The 27,624-nt window shown below is 41.1% G+C and overlaps 1 protein-coding gene across 8 annotated transcripts in view; it reads left to right on the forward strand.

The window, feature by feature from the left end:
- The window catches only part of FRY (FRY microtubule binding protein), a 192,737-nt gene that overhangs the window by 110,378 nt on the left and 54,735 nt on the right, over positions 1-27,624 (forward strand). For 7 of the 8 annotated variants that reach the window (XM_079973234.1, XM_079973235.1, XM_079973228.1 and 4 more), the window contains 18 exons: positions 1,068-1,154; positions 2,678-2,937; positions 3,665-3,854; positions 6,039-6,163; positions 8,458-8,515; positions 10,015-10,106; positions 10,355-10,527; positions 12,571-12,731; positions 13,827-13,937; positions 15,568-15,722; positions 18,262-18,361; positions 19,347-19,518; positions 21,114-21,370; positions 22,273-22,419; positions 23,574-23,742; positions 24,503-24,593; positions 25,664-25,746; positions 26,553-26,703. In XM_079973234.1, the coding sequence (XP_079829360.1) occupies positions 1,068-1,154; positions 2,678-2,937; positions 3,665-3,854; positions 6,039-6,163; positions 8,458-8,515; positions 10,015-10,106; positions 10,355-10,527; positions 12,571-12,731; positions 13,827-13,937; positions 15,568-15,722; positions 18,262-18,361; positions 19,347-19,518; positions 21,114-21,370; positions 22,273-22,419; positions 23,574-23,742; positions 24,503-24,593; positions 25,664-25,746; positions 26,553-26,703 (2,582 nt within the window). The remainder of the gene's footprint in view (positions 1-1,067; positions 1,155-2,677; positions 2,938-3,664; positions 3,855-6,038; positions 6,164-8,457; positions 8,516-10,014; positions 10,107-10,354; positions 10,528-12,570; positions 12,732-13,826; positions 13,938-15,567; positions 15,723-18,261; positions 18,362-19,346; positions 19,519-21,113; positions 21,371-22,272; positions 22,420-23,573; positions 23,743-24,502; positions 24,594-25,663; positions 25,747-26,552; positions 26,704-27,624) is intronic. The other variant, XM_079973229.1, reaches the window with a different exon arrangement.

Here is a 27,624-nt window from a genome sequence, read left to right on the forward strand (position 1 = left end):
AAGTAGAAGAGGAGTCAATTCTTGCAAGAGGAATGTTCAAAGGTGGGAAGTGTGTGGGAGTGGAGTTTTTTCAGCAGCCTTCCCAAGTCTGGTGTCTTCCAGATGCCTTAGACTACAGTTCCCACCAGTCTCAGCCCGCATGGTCCAATGGTCAGGAACATCTAGAGGACATCATCCTTGGAGAAGGTTGGTCCACAAAATGAATCCGAATGGCTACAGTTGTCAGGAGTGCCTCTGGGAATTGTGAGGGAGCTAGTAATCGAAAACAGTGAACGTTCTAGTGGGACCTGCAGCAGAATGTTACAGCGTGGAGTGTTGCTCTTCAGTGTTCCAGTCAGCCATTCCATCTCCTCCTGTTGTTTTGCAGTGGCCACTGAGCATGCTCACTCCTCACTGGGGTTTTTTTAAAGGGTCCTCTCTCTTTAGTCCCCCCGCCCCCAATTATTTTTGTACTTCAGCAAACCTTGCGGTTTCCTCAAGCCTCCTGAAACTTCCTTCTTGTAAGTGGATGGTTCTGCTTTGGCTGTTTAAAACAACTGCACTAGAGGGAGTGAATAACTGCAGTCTCACAAAATTTCAAGTAATGCTGCTGCGGTAATGGCTCACTTTGACTCACTCAGAATAATTCTGTTTCATGCGAAGGATATAAATGAGTTAGAACCAGTTCTCATTCAGAAATTGGGGTGGCGGCTGAACTGGAGTACACTGACCATTTTGATCAAATTTATTTTGACTTGAACCAGGACATAAGGTGGCTAAGCTGCCACAAAGAGTAAATTGCTCACTTACCTGGATGTCACGTAAACTGAGTGTTTACCTGCAACGGTTGGATGTGCCTGGAGTCATACATGAGCTTGTTAACTTCAGTTGGTTGATTCATACGTGGTATCACTGCTTTCAATATGAGATTGTTCCTCTTTTAATGCTTCTCCCATCACACTGTCTATTTCATACATCTGATGAGGTAGACTCTAGCCCACAAAAGCTTATGCCACAGTAAATATCTTACTATTCAAACACTCTTTTTTTAAAAAATGACTTAATTTCTGTCACCTTCACATGTACAGGATGACGACAGGCCTATGATTGATGTCATGGACCAACTAAGTTCTTCTATTCTGGAAAGTTTCATTCATGTGGCCGTTTCAGATTCAGTAAGTACCTTCTTGTTATCCTCTAACTGTTCACAATGCATATGTGCTAAATAAACAGAAACTGCAACGTTCCAAAAAGACTGGAATGCAGATACAAAGATTATAGGTATGTTAAGAAACTCTTAGAGTTGCCTCAGGCATTAGATTTTATTACTCAGTAGAGCACAGGTAATCTCCTTGATCCGCTGTTGCAGTTCCATCACTTCAGCCTGTAATTGTAGCTGTATTGATATTTTCAACGTCTTAGCAGAATATTAGGTAATAACTGGTTTCATAATTTAATTACCAGCCGGATCCAGAGATTTGCATGTATCCAGATTCAGATCTATTGTACAGTCAGACTACCCCATTTATTTAATGGGATTGCATGGATTGAATCTTTCACTCAAACAGATCTCCTGCCTAAACAGTTATTGGATCAGTGTGCATCACTAGAATGCAGCAAGGTATCTTTAGTATAGTCAGTGGAGCAATGTTGCAAATTGACTAAGGAACAGAGAATACGCCATGGACCGATTCTGACTGCATACAGGTGCAGAAGGGGCAGGAACATAGAGGCACTGTTCACTTCTGCCAAAAGCATGTAGATGAGCCCTGAGCGGAATGAATGATGGATCAATGAAATACACTGCAGGGTGTGTGGCTGCAGTTGGAGTGATGGTGGTGTTTACATCTCTTCCAACAAGTGTTTGGCAGCCGGTATCCAGGTCCTAATGCAGATTTGCTACTTACACGTGCCCCCAAAAGAAGAAACGCATCGCCCCTAAAGGAGAGGGCATATATATGCACATGGCGAGGTTTTGCATTGATGCAAATTTGGAAATAAATGCTATCATTTAAACAGAATGGCTGGTATTTAGCTAAGTTGTAATGAAGGAATATGACTAAGTTACCGTATTTTTCGCTCTATAAGACGCACCAGACCACAAGACGCACCTAGTTTTTGAAGGAGGAAAACAAGAAAAAAAATATTCTGAATCCCAGAAGCCAGAACAGCAAGAGGGATCACTGCGCAGTGAAAGCAGCAATCCCTCTTGCTGTTGTGGCTTCTGGGATAGCTGCACATCCTGCATTCACTCCATAAGACGCACACACATTTCCCCTTACTTTTTAGGAGAGAAAAAGTGAGTCTTATAGAGCAAAAAATACGGTAAGTCCATTAATGTCAACAGATCTAGTCTGAATACCACACAGTGCATTTTATAGTGGGAAGAATGACCAAGGGACCTCTGTGCCTGCTCAGTCTGCAATGCAGGAGCTAACTGCTGTTGGATAACTTCAAGGTCCCTGCTTTTTCTTCTTAGTGGTTTTTAAAAAATATTTAAAACAGATTTGAACTAGACACCACTTCACATAGAGCTGTCCTCTGACAGCCTTTCAAGGAGAAAACTCCTGACACATGGGCATCCTACTGAAAGGGCAGCTTATCAGGAAAATAAAAAATGCAGGCCAACCTCTGAAATAATATGCTGACAGTGATTTTCTTTCTTTTTTTTAAAAAAAACAAACTTTTCCCCCCACAGACAACGTTACCATTAACACATAATGTGGATTTGCAGTGGCTGGTAGAATGGAACGCTGTCCTTGTTAATAGCCATTATGATGTAAAAAGTCCTTCCCACGTCTGGATATTTGCACAGTCCGTCAAAGATCCCTGGGTTCTCTGCCTTTTCAGTTTTCTTAGACAAGAGAATTTACCAAAGCATTGTCCCACTGCTCTCAGCTATGCTTGGCCTTATGCATTTACAAGGCTGCAGCTGGTCATGCCTTTGGTTGATCCAAAGTAAGTTCTGCCGTTGTTTTATTACTATTTGATTGTCAATATTTCATATTACACTGATAGATCTGGTCTGTATTCAGTGTTTTTAAATAATAAATTCCACAGATCAGGGAACTACCAGAATGGCATATATTTGATAGGAAGGTTATTTTTTTGTGAGCCTGTGTAGTCTAGTGTACAGAGTTGCACTTAGAATTGGGGTACCTGGTTTTAAAATCTTTGTTCAGCTGTGGCTTCTTATAGGTGATATTGAGAAAGCATTTGCCTCTAAACTTTAGCTCTTCACCTCCAAAAAATAATTGCTATGAACGCCTTCACATGCTTGCAGTGAGAAGTATAAAAGATGTAAAGCAGTTCTGCACATTTTCCTACAAAAAAAATTAGCACTGAGTGATTTTTTTATGTTGCTGCTGTAGCCATAGTTTAGAACTTCAGGAGCTACCTTTGGCCCATCAGTGTTGTCAACATCTGGCTCACAGTGGCTTTTCAGGGTATTAGACAGAGTTTGTCCCAAATCTACTTGGTGTTGCTAGGAATTGAACCCAGTATTGTATTCATGCAAAGGATATGCTCTACCACTGAGTTACGATCCTTCCCTTCTAGTTTAATTTCATTTTATGCTGAACCAAATCAGCCCCTTTATATTGCTATAATGTCTCCTCTTTGAAAAATAATAAAACAAAGTAATATCCCAAACTGATTTTTTATTATTTTAAAACAACGTATCCAGCAGCCCTGTGAATGCAAAGAAAACCAGTACAGCGAGCAGTGGAGACCATTATGTCACTTTATGGAGAAATTACCTTATTCTCTGCTTTGGAGCAGCAAAACCCAGTATTATGAGCCCCGGCCATCTGCGTGTTTCGACTCCTGAGATCATGGCTACCACACCTGATGGTACTGTTAGTTACGATAACAAGGTAAGTTTCATTAAAATGACTTGGCCATCAAATGAGAAATATGTTTATATATGATGTGTATTTTTCACACAAGACTCAAGCCTAGTCCTTCTATACATATCATGCATTGCCATCTGTAAGCCAGGAGTGAGGAGCCTGCGGCCTTCCAGATGTTGTGGGACTGCAGCTTCCATAACCTCCCCCCCCCAGCATGGCCCAGGGGTTGGGGATGATGGGAATTGAAGTCCAGCATCATTGGAAGAGCCACAGGTTCTCCATATCTGCTTATAAGGCAAAGTGCATACATCACTACCGAGCTGTGGCATCCTTAGGAAAGACCTTGCTAGAACCATTGCAGAGCTGGATTTGAGATCCTTCACCACTCATAGTTGTCAGCGTTGAATCAAGGGTCTTCTTCTTTGGCGATCACTCATAGCTGAGTAAGATTGTCTTCCATGAATATGGCCTTAATGGTGTGTCTGTAAGTGACTGTGGAGTCCAATTCTGGATCCACGCATCCTTCTACAGTGGAGACATAGGTTTCCAGGTGAGAGTTGATCACGGTGAGGGTTTGCCAAACATGCCTTCCTCTTAGCTCATTTCTCCCTTTCGCCCCAAGTTCATGCTTCTTCAAAGTCCATGACACCTTTGGTAAAGGTCATTCTCCTACTGGAGCACTCGCAGGCCAGTGTTTCCCAGTTATCAGTGCTTATACTACATTCTTTTAGATATTTTAGTATATTACCTAAGACTAAAAAACCCCACATATGGCTGGCCTGGACTGCTCTTTGCCCCAGAACTACTAACCCATAAATAAGTTGGGATTCTTTGGAACTGGAAACAGACTTTGTAGGCCCCATAGGACTTAACTGAAGAACCATTACCATACCTACATGAACCATTCAATGGCCGGAGTCATGATAAGGTGATTTTTTATCCCACATTGGCAGTGATACCTATATTTTGTCTGTTTTGCTTGAGTCTGATGAAAGGCTGTTCTAATTTTTATTATATGCCACGTTTACCTTATGGTAATTATTCAGTGGTGTTGCCAACTTACTTGTGTCAGTTGCTCTTTTGTTCCAGTATTAAGGTCACACAGACTTTCTGCCAAAATGCCTTTCATGATGTAGAGCAGATATGGGAAGTATGTTAACCTTTTTATGCACGCATACCATTTGTGTGACAGATGCAGATCCCCTGCCCCCATTATTTCTGGTGCACCTCTGAAACATTTGGGCAGCACTCTGCAACTTGGGATAGAAGGCAGATGTGTAACAAAGCAAAGGGAAAACGATACTCTCTTCCGTAGACTCACAGTCATTTTCTGCCTCGGCAGAAAGTGGCAGACAATTCCTGCATCGGGCAGTTTTTTTTGATCCAACATGCTTCTAAACCGCTTTGTTGAGTTCTTGTCCTCTGAAGAATAACTGGCTGGTTCCTTCACTTGGTTTGACCTAACCCTTCGCTGTCATCTTTATAGGCCAGAGTAGAACCGCACACCACCCCACAAAACAAGCAAGCAAAAACTGGCATTTAGATTTGCTTCTGAGGCAAACTGCAGCCACATTTTACTTCTTTATTTACATAACATTTCTTCCACACCTTCAGAATAATTTCTGTTCCCAGGATGGTAAGACATAAAAAGAAGAACAATAACAATGATAATAACATGAAGCATGCAAACTAATATAGCAAATTGAAGCAGCAAACTAAAGCATTCCAAGAATGCTTGTGTTAGCAGTTATTAAAAGCCTGGGAAAGCAAATGTTTTCGCATGGCACTTAAATGATAATAACAAGGTCTCCAGATAGGCCTCCTTGGAGAGAGCACTTGAAAGGTCAGGAGCCACTATAGAAAAGGCTCTCGGGTGGCCACCCATCTGACTTTATATGAAGTTTTCCTACTATTGCACCTCTGAGTCATCCCAGGAGCAGGTGAGAGAAAGGAACGACGAAGCGTCTCTTCTCGGCCATTTGACCTGTGACCAGATAGACACCTCACCAGCCTTTTTTCCTCAGACCCCACAGAATCAAAGGGGGAGTTATCCTCACTCTCTTATTCATGACTGTTGAGCCACTTAGTACTGTTTTGTAATACATGCGTTTCAAATTTGCCAGCAATACCTATTAAAGCAGTACATTTTTTGTTATTCTTTTCTAATTGCTTTAATGATTATATCTGTTAAATTTATTGTATTTTTAGGCTATAGGAACTCCATCTGTTGGTGTGTTGTTAAAACAACTAGTGCCTTTGATGAGACTTGAGAGCATAGAAATTACTGAGTCACTTGTGCTGGGCTTTGGAAGAACAAATTCTCTCGTTTTCAGGTATTGATGCGCCATCAATTTCTCGTGGTCCAAATTTCTTTGGGATGCTTACAAACGGAGGCTTAATATCACCAAAAGTATAAAATTTTCAACAGGAAGGGCATTAAATTGGGGGCGGAGTTCAGATTGGCATTTTGATTCTGAAGTCATCATGCGGATGCTGAGTAAAACCTGAAGGCGTGAGCAGCACCAATAACACAATAAACACCTATCTGGAAGCACCCTTAGTATAATAAATGGTTAGCAGTGGCCCAGCTCACATGTCACATTAAACCTAGTTAGAAACAAACTGGTTTAATATGAACATGCAGCATGCTGGTGTATACTACAGAAAGGTTCTTGCTTCACTCGTCCCCTGCTCCAGCTGCATGTCAGGTAACAAGCTAAACAAACCACGAGGCTAAATTTACACATCACAACAAGCCAGACTCTTGATTTGTTTCACAGCAGCAAGGGAGAGCAGAGTGTTTCATGTTATACCATAGTTGATTTTTAATATGGTTTAAAATGACCTGCAAACAAAGACAAGTGTTTTATCTTGGGAGACACAAGATGAAGTGGAATACACTCCCAAGTGGCATGGACAAAGATTTAAAATGTAGCTCAGGGGTCAGCAAACTTTTTCAGCAGGGGGTCAGTCCACTGTCCCTCAGACCTTGTGGGGGGCCGGACTGTGTGTGTTTTTTTTTTAAAATGAACAAATTCCCATTCCCCACAAATAACCCAGAGATGCATTTTAAATAAAAGGACACATTCTACTCATGTAAAAACATGCTGATTCCCAGATCATCTGCGGGCCGGATTTAGAAGGCGATTGGGCCAGATTTGGCCCCCGGGCCTTAGTTTGCCTATCCATGATCTAGCTGATCTTAAATTTGGAAAAACTACTCTCTAAGAGTCTTCTGATTACCAAAAAATATTGCTGGTGTCTAGGCAGCAAGCCAAGTGCTATACCTTGTGTGTACACTCTCTGTCCCCATTCTCTTGGGGGCACCGCTCTCTGTGTCTGGAGACGATTCTGGAGGACATACTCCCTGAGATGCCAAAGGCCCATTGGCAGTGTTGCACTGGGATTTGTTAGTGGCCTCGTCTCTGGACTGAGGTTTAAGCTTATTCTTCATAGCCTCCTAATCTGGGGAAATATATCTCAGAAGTGACAAATGGAGATGAGGTGCTTCCCCCTGGTTTCATGGTCCCTTTCCTAGCAATATAATTCAGTTACATAAACTCCTAGAGGGCAGGTGGTCCTCTGTATTTGAGGGTGCATTGCAGCAGGAATAGGAGCCTCCAGGTGTTGTTGAACTCCAGCTCCTTTCAGCCCCATGCAGTGTAGCCAGTGATGATGGGAGTTGATGATGGAAGCTGGAGACCCATGACATTGCACATTGCAACATATACACATTACAGTTGTGATACACGGCGTTTACAGACAGGCAGAAGACCACATGAACAGGGTACCATTTGCTTCACTGCTGCATGGTGCTTTGTCAGTACAACCCTACTGTAAGCACAGCACGTTTCACAATGAGGAAGAGAATTGGGCATCCTCTGGGCAGGCCTCTGTTGCATAAACACCAGAACTTCTGGAACAGGGTGATTTGTAAATTATATATCAATCGATCAATCTTTATTACGGTCCAGAGACCCAACAAATCGTTACAAAGCAATGCACAATTTAGACAGCCTACCTCCAGGTTAAGCAAACATTTTGTTCAAACTTAAAGTTAGGGATCATTGGTTCTTGCAACCACTGATAAAAACTTTTGCCACTGCTAATGTTCTAGCATTTGTCCGGTCTTCCAAAAGGAACCTCTGATTTTCCCGGGAAAGGTACCAGCAAGGGTAATATCAGTTTAGCCCTGGCTTGCTCATATTTCACACAGTGCAGCAAAATATGTTTTATGGAATCAATGTCTTGAGCACACGAGCAAAGTCTGTCCTGGTAGGGAACTCCTCTCAACCTGCCATCCAACACTGCAGAAGGAAAGATGTTTAGTCTGGCTTTGGTGAAAAACCTTCGATAATTTGGTACTGTCAGGTTTTTAACTTAAAGACATGCCCGTATTGTACTCCTACTGCCAGCGGACTGCGTGTGATCGAGATTGCAAGTCTCTGTGTGCATTATCTTTGCTTTAACGTCTTTAGGGCGCCTTCATAACCCAGGTAATACAGTGGGGGGGGGGTGACAGACCAATATATAAAATTTCTGTTGTTAAGAGTCAAAGCTTAGTCATTCCGCTATTTCATTTATGAAGAACTTTGTTTCATAACATACTCTTTTTTTTTTAATGTAGGGAATTAGTGGAAGAACTTCACCCACTAATGAAAGAAGCATTGGAGAGAAGACCGGAGGTTGGTTGATTTAATTAAGATGAACACATTTAAGAGGCAGCACAAATATAACAGCAGACATTAAAAAGGAGGAAGAAATGCTGCCAATTAAAAGTGTTACTAATTTCAGATTTGGCAAGCGTTCATCCTAATACTTTTGTATAAATGTACATAAAATTATTTTATTTCAAGAGGAAACAACCATTCATTATGCTTTAAGGCAAGGGTGCAGAACATGTGACCTTCCAAATGTGGGACTACAACTCCCATGATGCTCTCTATTGTATTAGTTGACTGCTTAACACTTTAAAAAAAGTCAGCACATCTATGCAGACATGTACATTTGTTTAAAAGTTTTGCTAGCTGTTTCATGATAATTACTGTATGTACACTATTTTAAACAGATCTGCTGATGTCTGTGTTGAAAGTTTTATTATATATACTGCTTTGAGAATGTCTATTTAAGTGGTCTTTAAATATGTATAAATAAATCCTTGACCTGGGGCTGATGGAGGGCCACAAGTTCCTCTCCCTGATTTAATATATTCTGGATTGTTGCATGTAATGTGCTCCTGATAGGTGGTATTGCCACTGCTTCACTGTAAACTGAAATACTCCAAAGTCCTGCTACCAGAAACCCTCCCCCTTACATGCAAGGAGGTGTGACTCACTAGGAAGAGGCAAAGAGGATGAAGAAGTGAAGGAGGGATCTCATTCCTATTGCATTTTTTTCTCCAAATGGAGCACTGCTACTGCTACCCCTGAATAAATTTACTAAAAGCGATAAGCCAGAGTGAATTCCAAAGATGTTAGTTCACTGAGTTCTAGACACTTAAGTACAAGGCAGTGAATGGTTCCTGGTGGGATGTCACAATAACATTTTTTCAGATGCACCGATTGAGCGAAAGATTTAAAATGTGATTTAAAAGACCCTGTGTAATAAATCCATTGTTAGTAATGACATTGGTATCTCTTGTAGTAAAGGGTTTTGGAATACAGAGCTTGAAACACATATGTAAAGTAATTTACCCATTCCCCCCCCCCCTTCTTTCAAGGGTCAGTACAGTGGTACCTTGGTTTATGAACTTAATCCGTTCTGGAAGTCCATTCTTAAACCGAAACTGTTCTTAAACCGAGGCGTGCTTTCCCTGTTGAGGCCTCCTGCTGCCTTTGCCCTTCCACCATTCAGATTACATTCTTAGACCGAGGTAAAGTTCTCAAACCAGGACACTATTTCTGGTTTTGCAGAGTTTTGAAAACCAAATCTTTCTTAAACCGGACTGTTCTTAAACAGAGGTACCACTGTATAGTATTTTTCCTAGAACTACTTCTTGCAGGAAAATGTTTCTAATCTACATGGTCATGTGTATGCGCTAATCAGAAAGTTCATATTATTCAACAGTCATTAGTATCTCTTTAAATATTGGTTCTGAGCCCAGGCTCGATTAGATCTTGTTTTTTTAAGATCTGCACTTGTGTAATAGATGTGATTAATACTGGCCTCTTTTCCTGCAACACAGAATAAGAAGCGTCGTGAACGCCGAGATCTGCTGCGGTTACAGCTACTACGCATTTTTGAATTACTTGCTGATGCTGGTGTGATAAGTGATAGGTAGGATATTGCTTTTCAAGTGAACAGGGTCTTGTGATACTGCTGAATTATTATTATTAATTATTATTATTATTCCTTAGAGCATTTGTAAAATAAAGTTGGGGCTTTTCCATATCTATCCACTAGATTCTTCCTTTTTACATTCTTGAAATTGAGATTTTAAATGTTGCAGTCTGCAATCTGCCAAGCACAAGTTCTTGTTTTATATCTGAACGGTCCTTAAAACGTCCCACTTTTCTTTGCCATAGTACAAACGGAGCCTTGGAACGGGATACATTAGCACTCGGAGCTTTATTCTTAGAATACGTTGACTTGACTCGTATGTTACTGGAAGCTGAAAACGATAAAGAAGTGGAGATTCTTAAGGACATGAGAGCCCATTTCAGTGCAATGATTGCCAATTTGATTCAGTGTGTGCCAGGTAAGGAGATTCAATAATCATGTAAATTGCAGGACGGTGAAGGCGAAAGTACAAGACAGTGTTTGTCAAAAGCATTGTAGAGCTTGATGGATATAGAAAAGGAAGCTTTAATGTAATTAGTGAAATATAAAGTTCTTACAGGTTAATCTGCATGGAACAGTAAGAGTAAGGGAGGAAATTGGGAGAACGGGGGACAAGTAATCAGTGAAGAATAGATGGAAAGCCTGCACTTGTACATATTTCATTTTATCTGTCACATTGCTCTTTACACTGTCTTTGTTACATGTACTGTGGACTAGGGACTTTAGAGGCCCATGTAACTTTGATGATCTATAGTCCATATAAACCAGAATACAGTACTTGGCATTTGAATTGATCCATATTGTTTCAGCATATGAACTCTAAAATGGCCACAAAGGAGACATTTTGATGTAGAAATTAAAATGAAACTTGGATGTAAATAGTCATGTACGCATGTGACTAACATATACACATGCATTTTGGCTGGTCTGCGCACAAAATTCCTATTCATTCTTAGCCTGTGCAGGAATTTTGTGGTGTGAAGTGACCCAAAATTGACTTATATCCTACTAGCTCAGTGTTTACTGGTTTCTGGCTGCCAATTGGTAATTGTAGAAACTGCAAAGGAACAGTTGGCTTTCATCTGGAGAAAACTAGCTTCCGTCAAGTAAAGTGATCATTGATTTTTCTTGCAGCAAGGGGCTTAATTTAGCTATTGCTACGTGCTCTTTGTGCTAAAGGATTGCTTTGCAAATTGATCGTGTTCCATTTATTGAGACAGCATAAAAGGCCTCTAGCCTAAACGCTGGCAATCTGAAGGCTCCTTCTGTGTTCATCATTAGATCCATCTCACTACATTCAGTGCATTAAGCCCAGCCATGTTTCGTACAGTTTGGGCTCTGCTGCATCCAGAACATCTGCAACAAGGAGGCAGCCCTCTTTTTACAGGGAATTCTCTCAACAGTAACATTTTAAAAAATTGCCTTTTCACTCATTACAGAAATACTCTTGCTCCAGGTGTAAGTAAATAAAGGTTTTCATAGTTGCCAACACAGCTTTTGCTATTTTTGTGAGGAGATTATCTTTAGATTCAGTATAAATTTTTAAAGATGCGTTTCCAGTTATTCAGATGCTCAGAACATAATGCTCACAGACCTGTACATGATGGGAGATTGGGATCAGTTTAGGCCAATCCCCCATAATGCAGCTGTCTGCTCCCACCTGATGTTTGCACATTTGCATTCCACATTGTGATAGGGGTGTTCTTGTGTCAACTGCAATGCACGTATGCCCCCATCAACACAATCTCTGCATCTCAAAATCAAAATATACAGAGTGTATAGATAGGTCATACATCTTCATCGTCATACTTAAAATTTGTATAGCACCATTAAGCATTAGTATTATCCCTTATATTACAGATGGGGGTGGGACTGAGGTTGAGAGAGTGTGTGGTTTGCCTCTTAACTACCTAGTGAGTTCCTGGCAAGAGGCTAAATTTGAGCAGAGGGTTTCCTGATTCACAGCTCTGATTTGCAGTCTCTTAGCCTCCACACTAAACCAACTCTTGTTGCAGTGGTTCCATAAACGCACACATACCTATGTAAATATCAAATCCAGTTCATGAATGTCAAGAGGGGACAATCAGAATCTCCTACCATGCGTAGATTTGGATTATGTGCATAAAACATAATGCAAGAGGATTGTTGCTTTACCTTGGGAATCAATTTGCAGCCATGAGAGAACATTTTGATTGTGTGTCTATGTATGTATCTATAACGCTTGGTGCAAATGGCCACTTCAGCTTCCTTGTTGATGGTTCTGGGAGTTGCATATTTCCTTTGAGCACCCAAGAGCTCATTGCATAGATGGTACATTCTCCCAAAATGTTTTCAGTGCATGCAACCAGGAAAATTATTCCAGGACTTGTTGCCGGGCTACAAAATGTTGCATAAGAATAATGCTCATGTTTTCCTTTTTAAAAACAAATTAACAAAAGTAATTTTATGTTTCTTTGCTCAGTGCACCATAGGAGATTTCTTTTCCCTCAGCAAAGCCTGAGGCACCACCTTTTCATTTTGTTTAGTCAATGGGCTGGACCGTTCAGTATCATGTTTACACCACTTGATCGCTACAGTGATAGAAATCACCAGATTACAAGATACCAGTATTGTGCTTTGAAGGTGTGTGATCATTCCTTTTACTGAATAAAAGTCCACATCCAATGATGCTTGTTAAATAAATAAAATGTCTTTCTTTTACAAAAAACAACAACTCTGTACATTTTATTTTTTTTTTGGCTCTGTCAATTTTTGTGTAAGATTGATTCATTTGATTCATCTGAGGGAGCAGCAACTTTATAAACATAGTTCTTTGCTTTAATGCAGCAAAAATATATTGCTAAATTCTAGGTGCTTATTTTGGAAACTGGTTACTGAGGGTTGTTTTCAACTAATGTTTACTCAGAGGACACTCATGAAATTAACGGACCCAGGTTATTCATTGCCATTGATTTCAATGGGTCTACTCATGAGTAAAAACCAGTCAACTACAACCCGCCACCCTTTTTTTTTAATTGAAAACCGATACAAGGCAGTAAGCCTGTCTTCCAAATAGGAGATTGCTTCTGTTGCAGAGCCTACTGAATGTTTCATTCTCACACTGTATACTAGATGCCAGTTCTTCATCAAAATGAGATGGGTAAGGCAGATGAAAGTAGGAGTCAGTTTGATTAATCCAGCCTTTCTGAATGTGTTGACATCTGGATGATGCGGACTACAACCATGAATGCTATTCAGCCTGGGGCTGATAAGAGTTGTAGTGCAAAACCTTTGGAATACTTCTAAATGCTGGGCTAGATTGGGTTTGGGTCCATTCCAGCAGGGCTGCTCTTGCATTCTTAAAGAAGGCACCAGGTTGGGGAAGGTTGGATTAATATGTAGTGAGGATATAGAGGAAGAGAATGGAGTTCAGGGAAGGTAAGGGTAGACTGGACATGCGCCCATCTAACCAAGAGGTATTGACTGGGGTTATTGCTGGGATATCATTGCATAATATTTTTTACAATGCCTAAGAGAAACAACCTCCACACTTCAGTGGCCTCACTGAAGCCCCTTTAAAATCTCCTGTTACTACATTGCTTGATGTGCTGCACCATGTTTAGAATCTACTGTGATCTTACAAGGTGTGGTAGCCAATACACTGAAAAGAACAAATAAACAGAAGTGTGTTGATTATAGTTGGGTTTGCACAACCAACCTCCTTCCTTCTGTTCTTAGGCAATGTCAGCTGTGCTATGCTGTGGCCCTGTATTTGACAACGTGGGCCTTTCTCCAGACGGCTATCTCTACAAATGGCTTGATAATATTTTAGCTTGTCAAGATTTACGGGTGAGTAACTCAGCAATGATGCACTTCTGAAATGATTTTAAATGTGTTACAAAAGAATGTGGTTGCAGGAGGGGTGGCTTCTGCAGACGCTGGTATCTAGTGAATATGCAATAAAGAGATGTTATCACCACACTGTTAAAGTAAATGAAAGTATATTTGTACCTTTTGTTTCAAGACACATACCTTAGCATAGTTTATTAATCTAAATTTCTGCTGAAAAATACTCAAGGCCTTTCAACGCTCTGCAAATTAAAAAAGGTATGGGCAGAATGATCTCAATGTGTGTGTTTACCTTTTGCTTTGAAGTCTTCCCACCCGATAGACCACCCACCTGATTCTAGGCTGTATGAAATGCAAATGTGAAATGACCTCCTGCTTACTTGAAATAGCTGCTGGTGAATCAGATCAATGTGAGTGGGCAGATCTTCTGATGAAGGCCAAAATGAGTATTAGCTTTAGGAGAAAATAAGGGCACTGCTATGGAAGATCAATGTTTTCCTTGCATGCTGGATCTCTGCCACATTAAATGTGCCTAAACCTGCTTTAAAATGCCCACACAGTAACTATTTAACAGTGTTTCCTGCGTATAGATGCAGCTGTTTTTATGTTCTTGGAATTAAATGTGCGAATTAGGTGCACTTCCACAAATTTACTCCCGTTTTCACAACCTATTCTGCCCCAAAGGTTTAGGCTCAGAGGTTCGAATCCCTGCGGCGGGGTGCGCTCCCGCTGCTCGGTCCCAGCGCCTGCCAACCTAGCAGTTCGAAAGCACCTCCGGGTGCAAGTAGATAAATAGGGACCGCTTACCAGCGGGAAGGTAAACGGCATTTCCGTGTGCGGCTCTGGCTCTGGCTCTGGCCAGAGCAGCGATGTCACGCTGGCCATGTGACCCGGAAGTGTCTCCGGACAGCGCTGGCCCCTGGCCTCTTAAGTGAGATGGGCGCACAACCCCAGAGTCTGTCAAGACTGGCCCGTACGGGCAGGGGTACCTTTACCTTTTTAATCCTTGGAATAGTCTGATGAACAATAAGGCTGCAGTCCTCTTCTCATTTACCTGGGAGTAAACCTCACTGAATTCAGTAGGACATACTCCAAGTAAGCATGGTTAGGATTGTGCTGTCAGAAGGCAAGAGTGAATTGGGAGAAGGAAGGCATGAAAGTGAAGATAGATAGTGGAATTGGAATAGAGTGGTTTTTCCTTATGGAATATGTTAACCACAATGATCGTGATGGCCAGTAACTTAGATAGTTTCAAAAAGGGATTAGACACACATAACATCAGGGATCTCACTCAATGGCTGGCAGAAGAGTACCTATTGTACTCTGTGGTGGGACTGTCTGAGGGTGGCAGAATTGGGGAAACAAATTCAAGAGGAGATTTCAGTCATTCTGAAAAAGACCATTGATTGTGCCCCACAATTGTTACTATTACCTATATTTGAGGGGTCAGATGTTGAGATCAAATCTGAGGAGGCAACTAGCAAGCTGTGCCATTTGAAACTGAATGTTGGTCTTTCTTTATAGACTTCGGTCTGATTCAGCAGGAGGTCTTGCTTCCTTTGTGTGCTTAATTATTGATGCAAATATTATGGATAATTGCAAAACACTATGCCATTTTCTGTGTACTTAGGTTCATCAGCTTGGCTGTGAAGTTGTTGTCTTACTGCTGGAATTAAATCCTGACCAAATAAACCTCTTCAACTGGGCTATAGACCGGTGCTATACTGGGTCATACCAGCTTGCTTCCGGATGCTTCAAAGCCATTGCAACTGTGTGTGGCAGCAGGTATCAGTAATCCTTCACATAGAAAGTGCCAGAAGTAGTTTGCAGTGTGATTGAATATCAGATTCAGGATATATATATATATATATATATATATATATATATATATATTTAAACCCTGCAACTCTTGAATCGGAATATGCTTGAATTCTGTCTTACATAAACATTGAAAGGAACGGTTACAATCTCAGGCCTATTTGCTATTTCTTAGTGTAGCAACTGGATATTCATACTGTGCAGAAGGTAGGACAAAAATGCCAGTGAGCAAGTGGAAATGAACAAACATTTTCTTAGGCAGAAAGCCTACAGCTAAGCAATATGCTTTTTCTGCTTTCCCTGGAAAATGCATACCTTTGTAATTTGGTGCAATGCTAAAGAAGAGAACTAGGACCAGGTGTGTCAAGTACAAAACAAACCTATATGCAGAGTACCATCTACACTGTTCATTTACATAATGAATATCAGTGTAGATCAAAACAGAAGTCCAAAGCTGTGAGCAAATTCAGGGATTGTTGAGTCCTGTCTCATATATTTTACTGGATAAAAGTTGTTCATTCGTACCCGGGAGTGTCAAAACGCTGAATTTTCCGTGAGGGGAGGTTGGTTGGATGCAAGATAGAGACAGGCAAGGAGACAAAGAACCTTAGTGAAAATTGAGTGCAGGGCTTGTGGAATAGACTGGGAGGCTAAAGTAGCAGGACTGAGAAAAGGATAGGGAGGCTGCATAGCAGAAGGAAATCAGACAGCTATAGGTGTTGAGCTCAGGAATAGTTTCTAACAGGAGGATGGATGGAGAGGACAGTAAAGAATGGTCAGGAAGATGAAAAAGATAACTAAAGGAAGGGTGAGACAAGGAAACCCTTGGGCTGGGGGAGAGTATGTGCTACTGGCAGGAAGAGGGAACAGGCAAGATTGGGGTGTGTTGAACCCACCTCACAAGGTTGTTGTGAAAGAAAAGGGGTGGCGAGCCGTGTACATTATACTCAGCTTATTGGGGGAATGGTGGGATAAATACATAATAAATAAAATACAAGAAAGCAGATGATCAAAGAGGCAGCACGAGTGGAATTTCACATTGATTACACCACCAAAACTTCAGTTGCAGTTCACAATCTATTTTGGGATAGTTGCCTGAGGTGAAAAGAGCCAGTGATCTGTGATCAACCAAATAATAACTTGAGGGTTGACTAACAAGATCATTTTTCTCCCATCCTCTTCAGACTTTTTGTTTCAGCATGTGAACCCTTCATATGATAGTTCTCTTTAAGCAAGTTAGATTCCCCCTGGATCTAAGCTATAGCAGTAGCTGTCATTTAATCATTATTTCTTTTGTTCTACTAAACCTTAATATAAGCTTCCTGGCTCCTAGGCTTGAGGCGCAACATTTCTGTTGTGATATTAAATGCTTTATATATATATATATATATATATATAAAAAGTACTCTGGAATTTCACTAATCACAAGAAATGGCTAAATCAACATACTGTAGCATTGCAGCAAATTAAATAGGAGCTCACCTCCGTACATTTCTTCCCCCAGCAATATCCTCAGGGCTGTCCTCCATGTATTGACATTCCTTGCATTTCTGCCTGTTTTGCATCAGCTTGCTTAGATGGAGCAAAGCTGAAAACTGAGTACCTGATGCTGGGCACCTGATTCATCATTTACTTTATGAGTGCTTTGAGTTAATGGTGGTAGGAGGCAGGTGGCTCTGTGTATTGTGAAATGCAGTGCGAGGTAGAAGGTGGAAAAGAAAAAAAGCAGTATTGGGTATCAAGTGTATAGAAATTTGGGCTGCAGTCCTACCCACCCTATAGTTGATGGCTTGGGAAGGAGGTTAGAATGCTGTATATTTCCCTATTTGCCATCCTCCAGCAGTGGAGAGGGGAGCTGCTAGCTCAGTGGCTATGGCATGTGCCTCAGCTCTATTGCAGTTAGCTGCTACCAACAGGTCTCCTGTTGGGCTGGGTATTGGAGAATTGTAATCCACTGGATCCTAAGCACCATGGATTATCTGAGGAGCCCAAGACTGAGACCCCTAAGATAGGCCAGCTTGGAGCTAGCGTAATAATAATAATAATAATAATAATAATAATAAATTTATTATTTATACCCCGCCCATCTGGCTGGGCTTCCCCAGCCACTCTGGGCAGCTTCCAACAAAATATTAAAATACAATAATCAACCCCAATAAACCCACCCTACCTTCCATCCTGTTTGTGCTGGGAGATTTGCTGTTCTCTATCTCCCCCTAGCCCTTCATTAGGATTGCTGTGCCCAGTTCAGAATGCAAATTATTTGCATTTGTAAATAAACTAGGTTTGTATATTATTAGGAATTCACTGTTCTTCAGATCTGCCTTTAAAAAAAGTAATTTTACATATTTTGTGTTTCATTTGTGCTAATGGTGTTTGATACAGTTCGTTGTTCTAATCTTAGTACTGTATATGTTTCCTTGAGCATATTTGTGCCAAAAAAAAATTATTACAAAACTTTTCTTTGGAATAAAAATGATCACAAACATCTGTTTATTTTTTTCAGGAACTACCATTTTGATATTGTGACCCTTTTAAATCTAGTCCTGTTTAAAGCATCTGATACAAACAGAGAGATTTATGAAATTTCCATGCAACTCATGCAGGCATGTATGAAATATTTTTTTTAAAAAATCTTCTAAAACCATATGTGGAAAAGCAAACTCCTGTTTAGCCTCCCGTACACTTATCAATGTATTACATGCTTGTTTTATTCTTTAACAAATCTACAATGGAAATATGACAAGAATCCTTTATATAAAGGTATAATGCAGTGACACTGGGACACACGAAACAGCCTTGGAGAGGGAGGGTACTGTACAAGGGGGCTGACCCTTCATTTTCAACAATATTCTTTGGACAGCAACACCAGGTGTTGGACTTCGCTGGGCAGTCTCTTAAGAGCACAGAGTTCCTGGGCATGTAGCCCGGTGTGGTGTGCATGGGAGTGATGGTTTGTACAAAGCAGTCTGGGATGGATAAGGCAGAGTGACAGGAAAAGGTGGGGCAAGAGATCAAAGAGGGAAGAGAATCCATTGGCTGAGGACAAAGCCTTGACTGATCTGGCTGATGGTTTTTGGTGTCATAATAGGATTGGGAAGGGAAACAGGTGAGAGAAGCAACCCCAGTGTTAGGTCTTGGGAAGTGGGCCAATTAACCCCTACCAGCTGAAAAAAGAAAAGTATAGTTGATCAGCCTTATGAATAAGCCCACAAAGGTTTCTAGCCTACAGATTGTTTTTTTACTAGCCTTCCAAGTGGTTGATAGCCAGTGTTTCCATGTTGGCTGTGGAAGAGGGGTAGCCTTCTACCAAGTGGATTGGCAGAGTAGGAGAGGAATGGCGCAATCCATATCCTCTCCACCAGCCCACTGTGTTTTCTGGTTGTGGAAGAAGAAGCTTCCCTTTTTAACACTAAAAGGGAAGCCAAATGAAGTGGCAGGACAAGTGGAGCCAAGAAACTTGCCTGTGCATAATTCCTGGTTGCAAACGGCTACCAGGCTAGTGCCTAAATGCAACCCTGGCGATTGGATTCTTTTAAGATGCTCTTGAAAACCTGTAATGCCGCTTTTGTCATTTATCTTCGCCTGCAGATTTTGGAGACCAAGCTTTTCGTTTATTCAAAGAAAGTAGCTGAGCAAAGACCTGGCAGTATACTTTATGGGACTCACGGCCCATTGCCGCCGCTGTACAGCGTCTCACTAGCACATCTGTCCTATGAACTGGCAAGAATGTACCCTGAGCTCACACTTCCACTCTTTTCAGGTAAGCGTTTCTAGTGATTTTTTAAAATAAATGCAAATTAGTAAATTCCCTGTTCTTGGGGAAGCAGATTAAATTTGCCTTCTTTTTCCCCGTGACCCTCTTAGTGCTCCTGAGTAGGATGGAACTCCCACTTCCGTGATCACTTGGAGGTTATCTCTGTATCCCACATTGTTGCATAATAACTCTTTGTGAAGCATTTTTGACATTCTTGTTTTACGTAACTTGACATATTCAACAAATTTGATACTTTGGGGGTAAATTTTAATATGCATCTCATCCTCCCCCCGCTTTGATACTTTTAGCATTAATTTTTTTATTGCTTTTACTTATCTGTTATCTGTAAGTGTCATTTCACTGTGCAATACGTTAGGAAGACCCTTTCTTTTTTCCTTTTTCCTTTAAAAACAGTTTATGAAGACTTTCCATACGAAAGCAAAACAAGCATAGAGACACTAAAAAGTTGGAGCATATACAGCTGTGTATTTGGTTATAGCAAGCATAAGAGCAAAACATGTGGGCAACAGAAAATCTCCCACAAATAAACAATCCATATCACACAGACAATTAAAACACAAAGTGACATAGTCAGGGACCCTTTCTGATTGCTGAACAGAATTTTAAAATTCAGTCTGTAAACTCAATATTAATTCCTTTGTTTTACTTGGTGGTTAGTCTCGTTGCTTTTCAGGTGGTGATGTTAACATGAAATCAGTTCACCTATTCTTTTGTGCTTCATAAATGTTCTTTACCTTCACAGGATTAAGGTCATCAGATATATAGAGAAGCAGAAGTTGCTGAAAATGCAGCACATAGCAATATATTCCTACACATATGACTTAGACACAGAACAAAAAGCTCCTGAAATCATCATTTTTTGGATCCTTTTAAGGACAGGTGGTTTAACTGAATGCCACAAAACCTGTTCATGCATGTTATGTGTAGGGAATTGAGACAGGATGAGGTCCATACCTTTAGCCCCAGCATTGTGTCTCCTTCCTCTGATATCCAGGTGTGGAATTATATCATTTGCAAAGGAAGCCCTACATGTGAAGATTCAGGACAGCCAAAAGAAATTTCTTGTTCACACAGTGCATAGTTAAACCATGGAACTCACTGCCACAGGAGGCAGTGATGGCAACCAACTTTGGTGGCTTTAAAAGGAATAAATTCATGGAGGATCCAGCTATCAATGGCTTCTAGCTCATGATGGCCATGCTCTACCACCACAATTAGTGGCCCTCATGCTTCTGAATACCAGTTGCTGAAAACCACAAGGGCTTCTTGTACTTGGGTCCTTTTTGTGGGTTTTCTGCATTCTTCTGGTCAGCCACTGTGAAAACAGGACGCTGAACTAAGTGGGGCAGTGGTCTGATCTAGCAGCTTCTTCTTACATTAAGGTTTCTTTGCAGACAAAAAGCTTTCCATACATGGATCTTGGAGGAAGGTGACGCAGCATTGGGGGTGGGGTTAAGAGACCAGCCCCACTTCCATGCTTCAGCCTGGAAGTCCCCTACACACAAGTTGCATTTGAATAATGCTGCATTGTAGTTGGTGAAACTAAAATTCCATGAGCTCTTGTTTCCCATTGTTTATAGAAGTGAGTCAGAGGTTCCCAACAACGCATCCAAATGGGCGCCAAATCATGCTCACCTACCTGCTGCCGTGGCTTCACAACATTGAACTTGTAGACAGCAGGCTTCTTCTCCCAGGGTCAAGCCCAAGCACTCCAGAGGATGAAATAAAGGAGAAAGATGGGGAAATAGCTGTCACCTGCGGACTGAAGGGAAATGGCTGGGGCTCTCCAGAGGCTACATCGCTGGTGCTTAATAATCTGATGTACATGACTGCTAAGGTAAGCAAATAAGTAACATGCTTTTAAATATGAAATCCAGTACAGTGGTACCTCAGGTTACAGACGCTTCAGGTTACAGACCCTTTAGGTTACAGACTCCGCTAACCCAGAAATAGTACCTCGGGTTAAGAAATTTGCTTCAGGATGAGAACAGAAATTGTGCTCTGGCGGCGCAGCAGCAGCAGCAGGAGGCCCCATTAGCTAAAGTGGTGCTTCAGGTTAAGAACAGTTTCAGGTTAAGAACGGACCTCCGGAACGGATTAAGTACTTAACCAGAGGTACCACTGTACTGCTTTTGAGCAATGGTTCATTTTTGCATTCTTCCCCCATATTTCAAGTTGAAGGTTGCATGCACAACAGCCTTGTGAGGAATTTGAACCTGGGTCTCTCCAGCCTTAAGTCCAATCTGCTTCAACACACTGGCTTTCTTAGTATTTTTCTGTAGTTTTAGACAAGCCAGTGTTTGACCTGGTTGGTTAGATTTTCTACCTCTGGTGCTATAGATATTGGTTTAAGATATATTGCTTTGTTGTTCGACCTGTGATGGTTCAGCTTGATACAGTTGCTGGGCATCCAGTGCTCCCATTCCGCTAGACAAGAGAAAAGTAATTGCAGTAGCCGGATGAAACTTTCCGCATTTCTCCTCTCCCTGCCAGTGCCCCCATGCACCCTCAAAATCAGCTTTAGAGTGTTGGGAGAGCTTCTGGAGAAGATTTGGGTTGGCAGAGGGGGGTGAAGAAGAAACAGAAGTGCCGCTACACTAGTCAAACTTGGCTTGCACTGAATACAACCCAACAGTTATTTTTGATGACGTTGCATCTCTTAGTTTTCTTGTATTTTGGCCATTTTATCAAGTTTGCCCTTTTGTCCCCCCACCCCCACCTCCTGCCCCTGCAATGCAGTATGGAGATGAAGTCCCTGGACCTGAAATGGAGAATGTCTGGAATGCTTTAGCCAACAATGAAAAATGGAGCAACAACCTGAGAATAACATTGCAGTTTCTCATAAGCTTGTGTGGGGTCAGCAGCGATACCATCCTTTTACCTTACGTAAGTGATTTTTAAAAAATAATACCGTATTTTCCCGTGTATAAGACTAGGTTTCCCCCCCCCCAAAAAAAAAGGTTTAAAATTGGGGCTCGTCTTATACACGGGTAGTGCTGAGGGGTGTTTTCTTAATTTGGAGTCCCCCAAATTCTTAATTTGGAGTCCCGTCTTATACATGGGGGCGTCTTATAGACGGAAAAATACAGTAGTTAAAAAGCTTGTATTGGCTTGGATTCTAAGAAGAGTTAACCCAAATAAGTTCAGGGAAGGAAAATTTCCTATTCTTTGTCCCTTGTGTCCCTCTGAAAACCTCTGTGGAGGTGGGGGCAATGTGCGATGAGATGCAGAGAACTGCTGGAGGGTAGGGGGGAAAATCACACTAAATTGGGTGGACTTCTGTCTGATGTTGTTTGAATCTCCCATCCCCTAGCCTCATTCCTTCCCCTCCATGCTCCATCCTGCATTCTTCAGGAGTGACCTCTGACCCTCCAGAGTGGGTATTTGCAGGACATTGGCAGCTGAAATGATGGAGGGGATGAGAAATTTTACTTCTCTGAGTGAGAGGGAGACATCCAAAGATGGGTTGTATTCCTGTAAGTGTCCCAAGGACAGACAGGGTCACCTGATCAGTGGCTGCTTTCTTAAACTCCCTTAACTTATTTTAGGATTGAAGCCATTGTTCCTATTAAGCAAAACAGTTGTCTGTAGAAAGATATGCTTCTACTGGCATCAGTCTTATGCATTTAATAAATTAAATTATCTCAGTTTGTAGAGTAATTCAGATGCTATACTGCAGGAAAGTAGGAGCATAATGCCAAATATAATTGTGGAACTCCAAGCCCTAATACTGTACGGACGTCATCAGCTAAAGTATGAAACAACTGTTGTCTTTTCAGCCATAATGCATTTCCAAGTATGTATCTTCCATAAGTAAAAATTTCTGCATCCATGATCTTCTTCATACCTCCCTTTATTTGGGTCACCCCCTAACTGTAGACAGATTTTATGGCCCATTGGATATGTAGATCAGCATAGTTCTGATGGGTGTATCTTAGATCCTTTCAAAGCTAAAATGAAGCACGTGTGCCTATTATACTTAAAATGTGCATTTTTAAGTTACAGTTTGTAGAGGCTGCTAAATACTACTTTTTCTTCAGATCAAAAAAGTTGCCATCTATTTATGTCGGAACAACACTATTCAAACAATGGAAGAACTTCTGTTTGAGCTTCAGCAAACAGATCCAGTGAACCCCATAGTTCAGCATTGTGACAATCCGCCGTTCTATCGCTTCACTGCCAGCAACAAGGCCTCAGCAGCCGCTTCTGGTAAGAATTGAGCACCCCGTCTAATAAATTGCAACGCGATATTGTGAATGAAGGAAGCAGGAACAGAGTATTACAATAAATTTCAGCCCAACTCCCCCCTTATTGCTTCTCAGACTCCCTTATCTCGTCAACAAAGAAATGTATAATACCTGCAAGTCAATTTGCCATAATTCCAGAATCCACCAGTGATCAGGACATTGAGTTGGAGGCTAAAATGTCACCAGCTAAGGAGCCATACCACATCCCTGACTCTTGAGCTTGATGCTGGTGATGGGGGGCCACGAACCCTGAGGCTAGGAGATTGGAGCCCACTGAAGCTGATGCCACAACACCAGAGCCAGTAGAAACAGAGCCAGGACGTTCAAGAATGGCTTCCCCCAGGGCTCAAGGAACTAAGCACCCCCCCATATGACCTTGCCATTCCAATGGCTCAGGAGGCACGCTAAGCCTAACCTCCCATTCTAATAACCCATTCATTACAGGGAATGAATGGAAGTGGGGAGTACAAAAGGGAAACACTTCATTATACCTGTTTTCTTGTAACACAAATACCAAAGTACGGTAATATGTGTGGATATTCTGAGAGGCTGATGATTGTGGTGTGGCGCTGACTTAATGCTGTGCATTCATAGTCTATTATTTCTGTATTACACCAGGCTGTTCAATGCTTGGTTGTTTTGGTTGTTTGAATCTTTCAAACTTTAGTACTTTGTGTGGGTTTTTATATATATGTAAATATATGTTTGTTTTACATGTACAGGAACCACTTCAAGCAGTAATACGGTAGTAGCTGGCCAAGATAGTTTTCCTGACATTGAAGATAACAGAATGGTGAAAGAAACAGATGAAAGGTTTGTAGTCTGCTGAATCAAAACCTGTTTGTCTGTCTGTCTCTTTCTCAAACATGAATTCCCTGAACTAGAAAGGCTGGATTATCCAGCTAGAGCATTTCACAGTACATCTGTTGAGGTCCATCAGGCAACTGATGCAAACTGCATATTCATAAATTTAAAAGATAATTCCTTCTAATACCAAATTTGGGTGGTCTGATGCCTATCTGTTTGGCAATGAAATTGGCCACACATAAGACAGAAGTCATTTTTGCTTGTAAGTTAAATGGGAAAAAAATAAAAATCGGCTTTTGGTAACTTCAGTTCAGTGTTACTTCTGAATACAAGATTTCAGCTCATTGACTAAAATATTTTTTTCCATTACGTACACCTGGTAACAAATAGACACCACAGTGATTAGAACAGTGTAATTTAGACAGTATGTATAGATTGACCTAGATTGAGTTATCAACAGAAGAGATAGCATAAAGAACTGCCGAATAAATCATTTGCTTCTGGACAACACACACTTCCTTTTCCTTACAAAAACATGTGTAGCAGTATTGTTTAAATTGGAAATTTCAAAAGCAAGGCATAAACATTCAGAACAACATTTATTTCTCTTTGATCCAGCATTTGTCTGCCCGTTTCTTCAAGTGTGAATAAATAAATTGTGTATTACAGAAGTACCAAGCGCTCTGCACAAAAACTTACTAGAAATTATTTAAGAGTGCAAAAGCAGGGTGACATGTTAGACTGTTTCTCTTTTTGATCCCACTACTGATGTCCAATCAGAAGATTAGAGAAACATTTGTCATAATTCTTTGGTAATGTGTCCTGTATCAGCAAAATGTCTTCGTGGTACAGTTCTTCAAAGATCTTTTAACACACCTGGGGGTTTAGAATTTTCTGTTGCATTACTTTGTCAGTTTTACAATCTGGTTTTGCTAGAATGCTACCACCCAAGTTCCCTCAAAGTAAGCCAGTTATTCGGAGAAGGTTGATTGTCGGTTTGATCTTTTGAGAAACTTCAAAATAATCCCTCTTGAGCCCAGATTATGATTTTGACATTTTCTTTCATTCTTTCCAAGGTTCAGCAATGTGATCAGAGCACATAATCGACTGGAGTCAAGATACAGCAATAGCTCTGGAGGATCTTACGATGATGACAAAAGTATGACCTGACATTTGTTTACATTGCATTTTATGAGTGATGTGGCATGATCCAGTCAAGGCTCTCTTCAAGTCCCCCTGGTTTCAACAGAATCATTAAGCATGTGCTTAAATATCTCCCATTGAAATCAAGGGGACTATTTTTTTTGAAATTTGGCAGGATTGTGCAGAGTTTGTAGTTCTTTGGGTAGTTGAAGCTCTGTGATCAGGATCCTTCATTGCTTTAAAAACAAAAAAGCCAAAAAGAATTGTACTTCAAGTGGTAGAATGTAATTTGCATTCTTATTACTTGTGCCTTATCTGCGTTAAGGTTTGTTAAACGTCACCATTGATTTGGCATAGCCATAAACACTTTCTGTGTACCAGTTTTCAGAAAACATTATGGCCACAAGGATGCAAGACAAATCAACAAACAAAAATTGAAATACTCCAGCAATACAGAGCTGTCCGTACCTTGGTTTTTGAACAACTTAGTTCACGAACAAGTCGGAACTCGAACGTCGCAAACCCGGAAGTAGGTGTTCCGGTTTGTAAACTTTGCCTCGGAAGCCGAAAGTCTGGCGTGGCTTCCGATTGGCTGCAGGACGCTCCTGCAGCCAATCAGAGGATGTGCCTTGGTTTCCAAATGTTTTGGAAGTTGGATTGACTTCCGGAACGCGTTCTGTTCGAAAACCAAGGCACGACTGTATCTCAATATAAAAGGCCAAAGGCATGTGTTTGGTTTGCATTGTCTGCACTGAAATATCCAAAGTCGGAACAACACCAGGTTCCCCACTTAATAAGTTATCATAATACATTATTCTGCAGATGATCCTGTGTCTCCATACACAAGTTGGCTACTGAATATCGTGGAGACCAAACAGCCGCAACCCTTGCCGATGCCATTTAATGGAGGGTGCTGGGCACCACTTGTCGACTACCTCCCAGAAACCATTACACCACGAGGGCCACTTCACAGGTAAGGTGGATGTTAACATTAGCTGTCTTACAAAACAGTTTGCCCCCACTGTCTCCTAACTACATTATTACATCTGAATAGTCCTAAAAACATTTCTGACATGTTCTGCATTAGAAACCATCTTTATCTTGCTGTAAGAGAAATGTAGCGTGTCACTTTTCCCAACAAAAGTGAAATAGGCGCATGAATATTGTGTTGGGAGAATTAATTTGTGATTCTGCTTTAAGATTCAGACAGATGATGAAGAACCCAATTTAAAAAGCAGGATCTGTACTCCCTGCGCCCCCACCTTCCAGCCTAATGCATTCCTGTCACATTCTGTGTGCTTTTCTTATATCGAAATTACCTTCTTATATAATCTACACTGACAGGCATAATTTCATTTTGATTTTGAGGCTAAATGTAGACATCGTGACTTGTTATCACATTAATTACATTTTTTAAAGCAGAAAGCTTCTGACATTGTGTCAGAAACTTGTTTGCCTCCCCCACGCCAGAGCTGATGTGGGTCGAGGTCATGGCAGGGTAGGGGACTACAGCCCTGGCATTTCTCAGCAAGGTTTCACGTGCTAGTTATCAGGGTGAACCTATAAGAAATACATGCTCCCAAAAGTTCACATGCCAAGGTAACATGAATAACATAACACTAGAACTCATGAACATGCAGTAAAACTGAATATTGGAAGATTAAACTAGTCCAGAATGCTGCTGCCAGACTGGTGACTGGGAGTGGCCGCTGGGACCATATAACACTGGTCCTAAAAGATCCACACTGGCTCCCAGTACATTTCCAAGCATAATTCATATTGTTGGTGCTGATCTTTAAAGCCCTAAACAGCTTTGGCCTTGCTGGATCCAAAGCCCTGCAGTCTCCTAATAAAAATTTTATTTTTTAAAAAAACAAAGCCCTGCAGTCTCCTG

This window comes from Podarcis cretensis (genome assembly GCF_951804945.1).
Source record: "Podarcis cretensis genome assembly, chromosome: 4".
Lineage (NCBI taxonomy): Eukaryota > Metazoa > Chordata > Lepidosauria > Squamata > Lacertidae > Podarcis > Podarcis cretensis.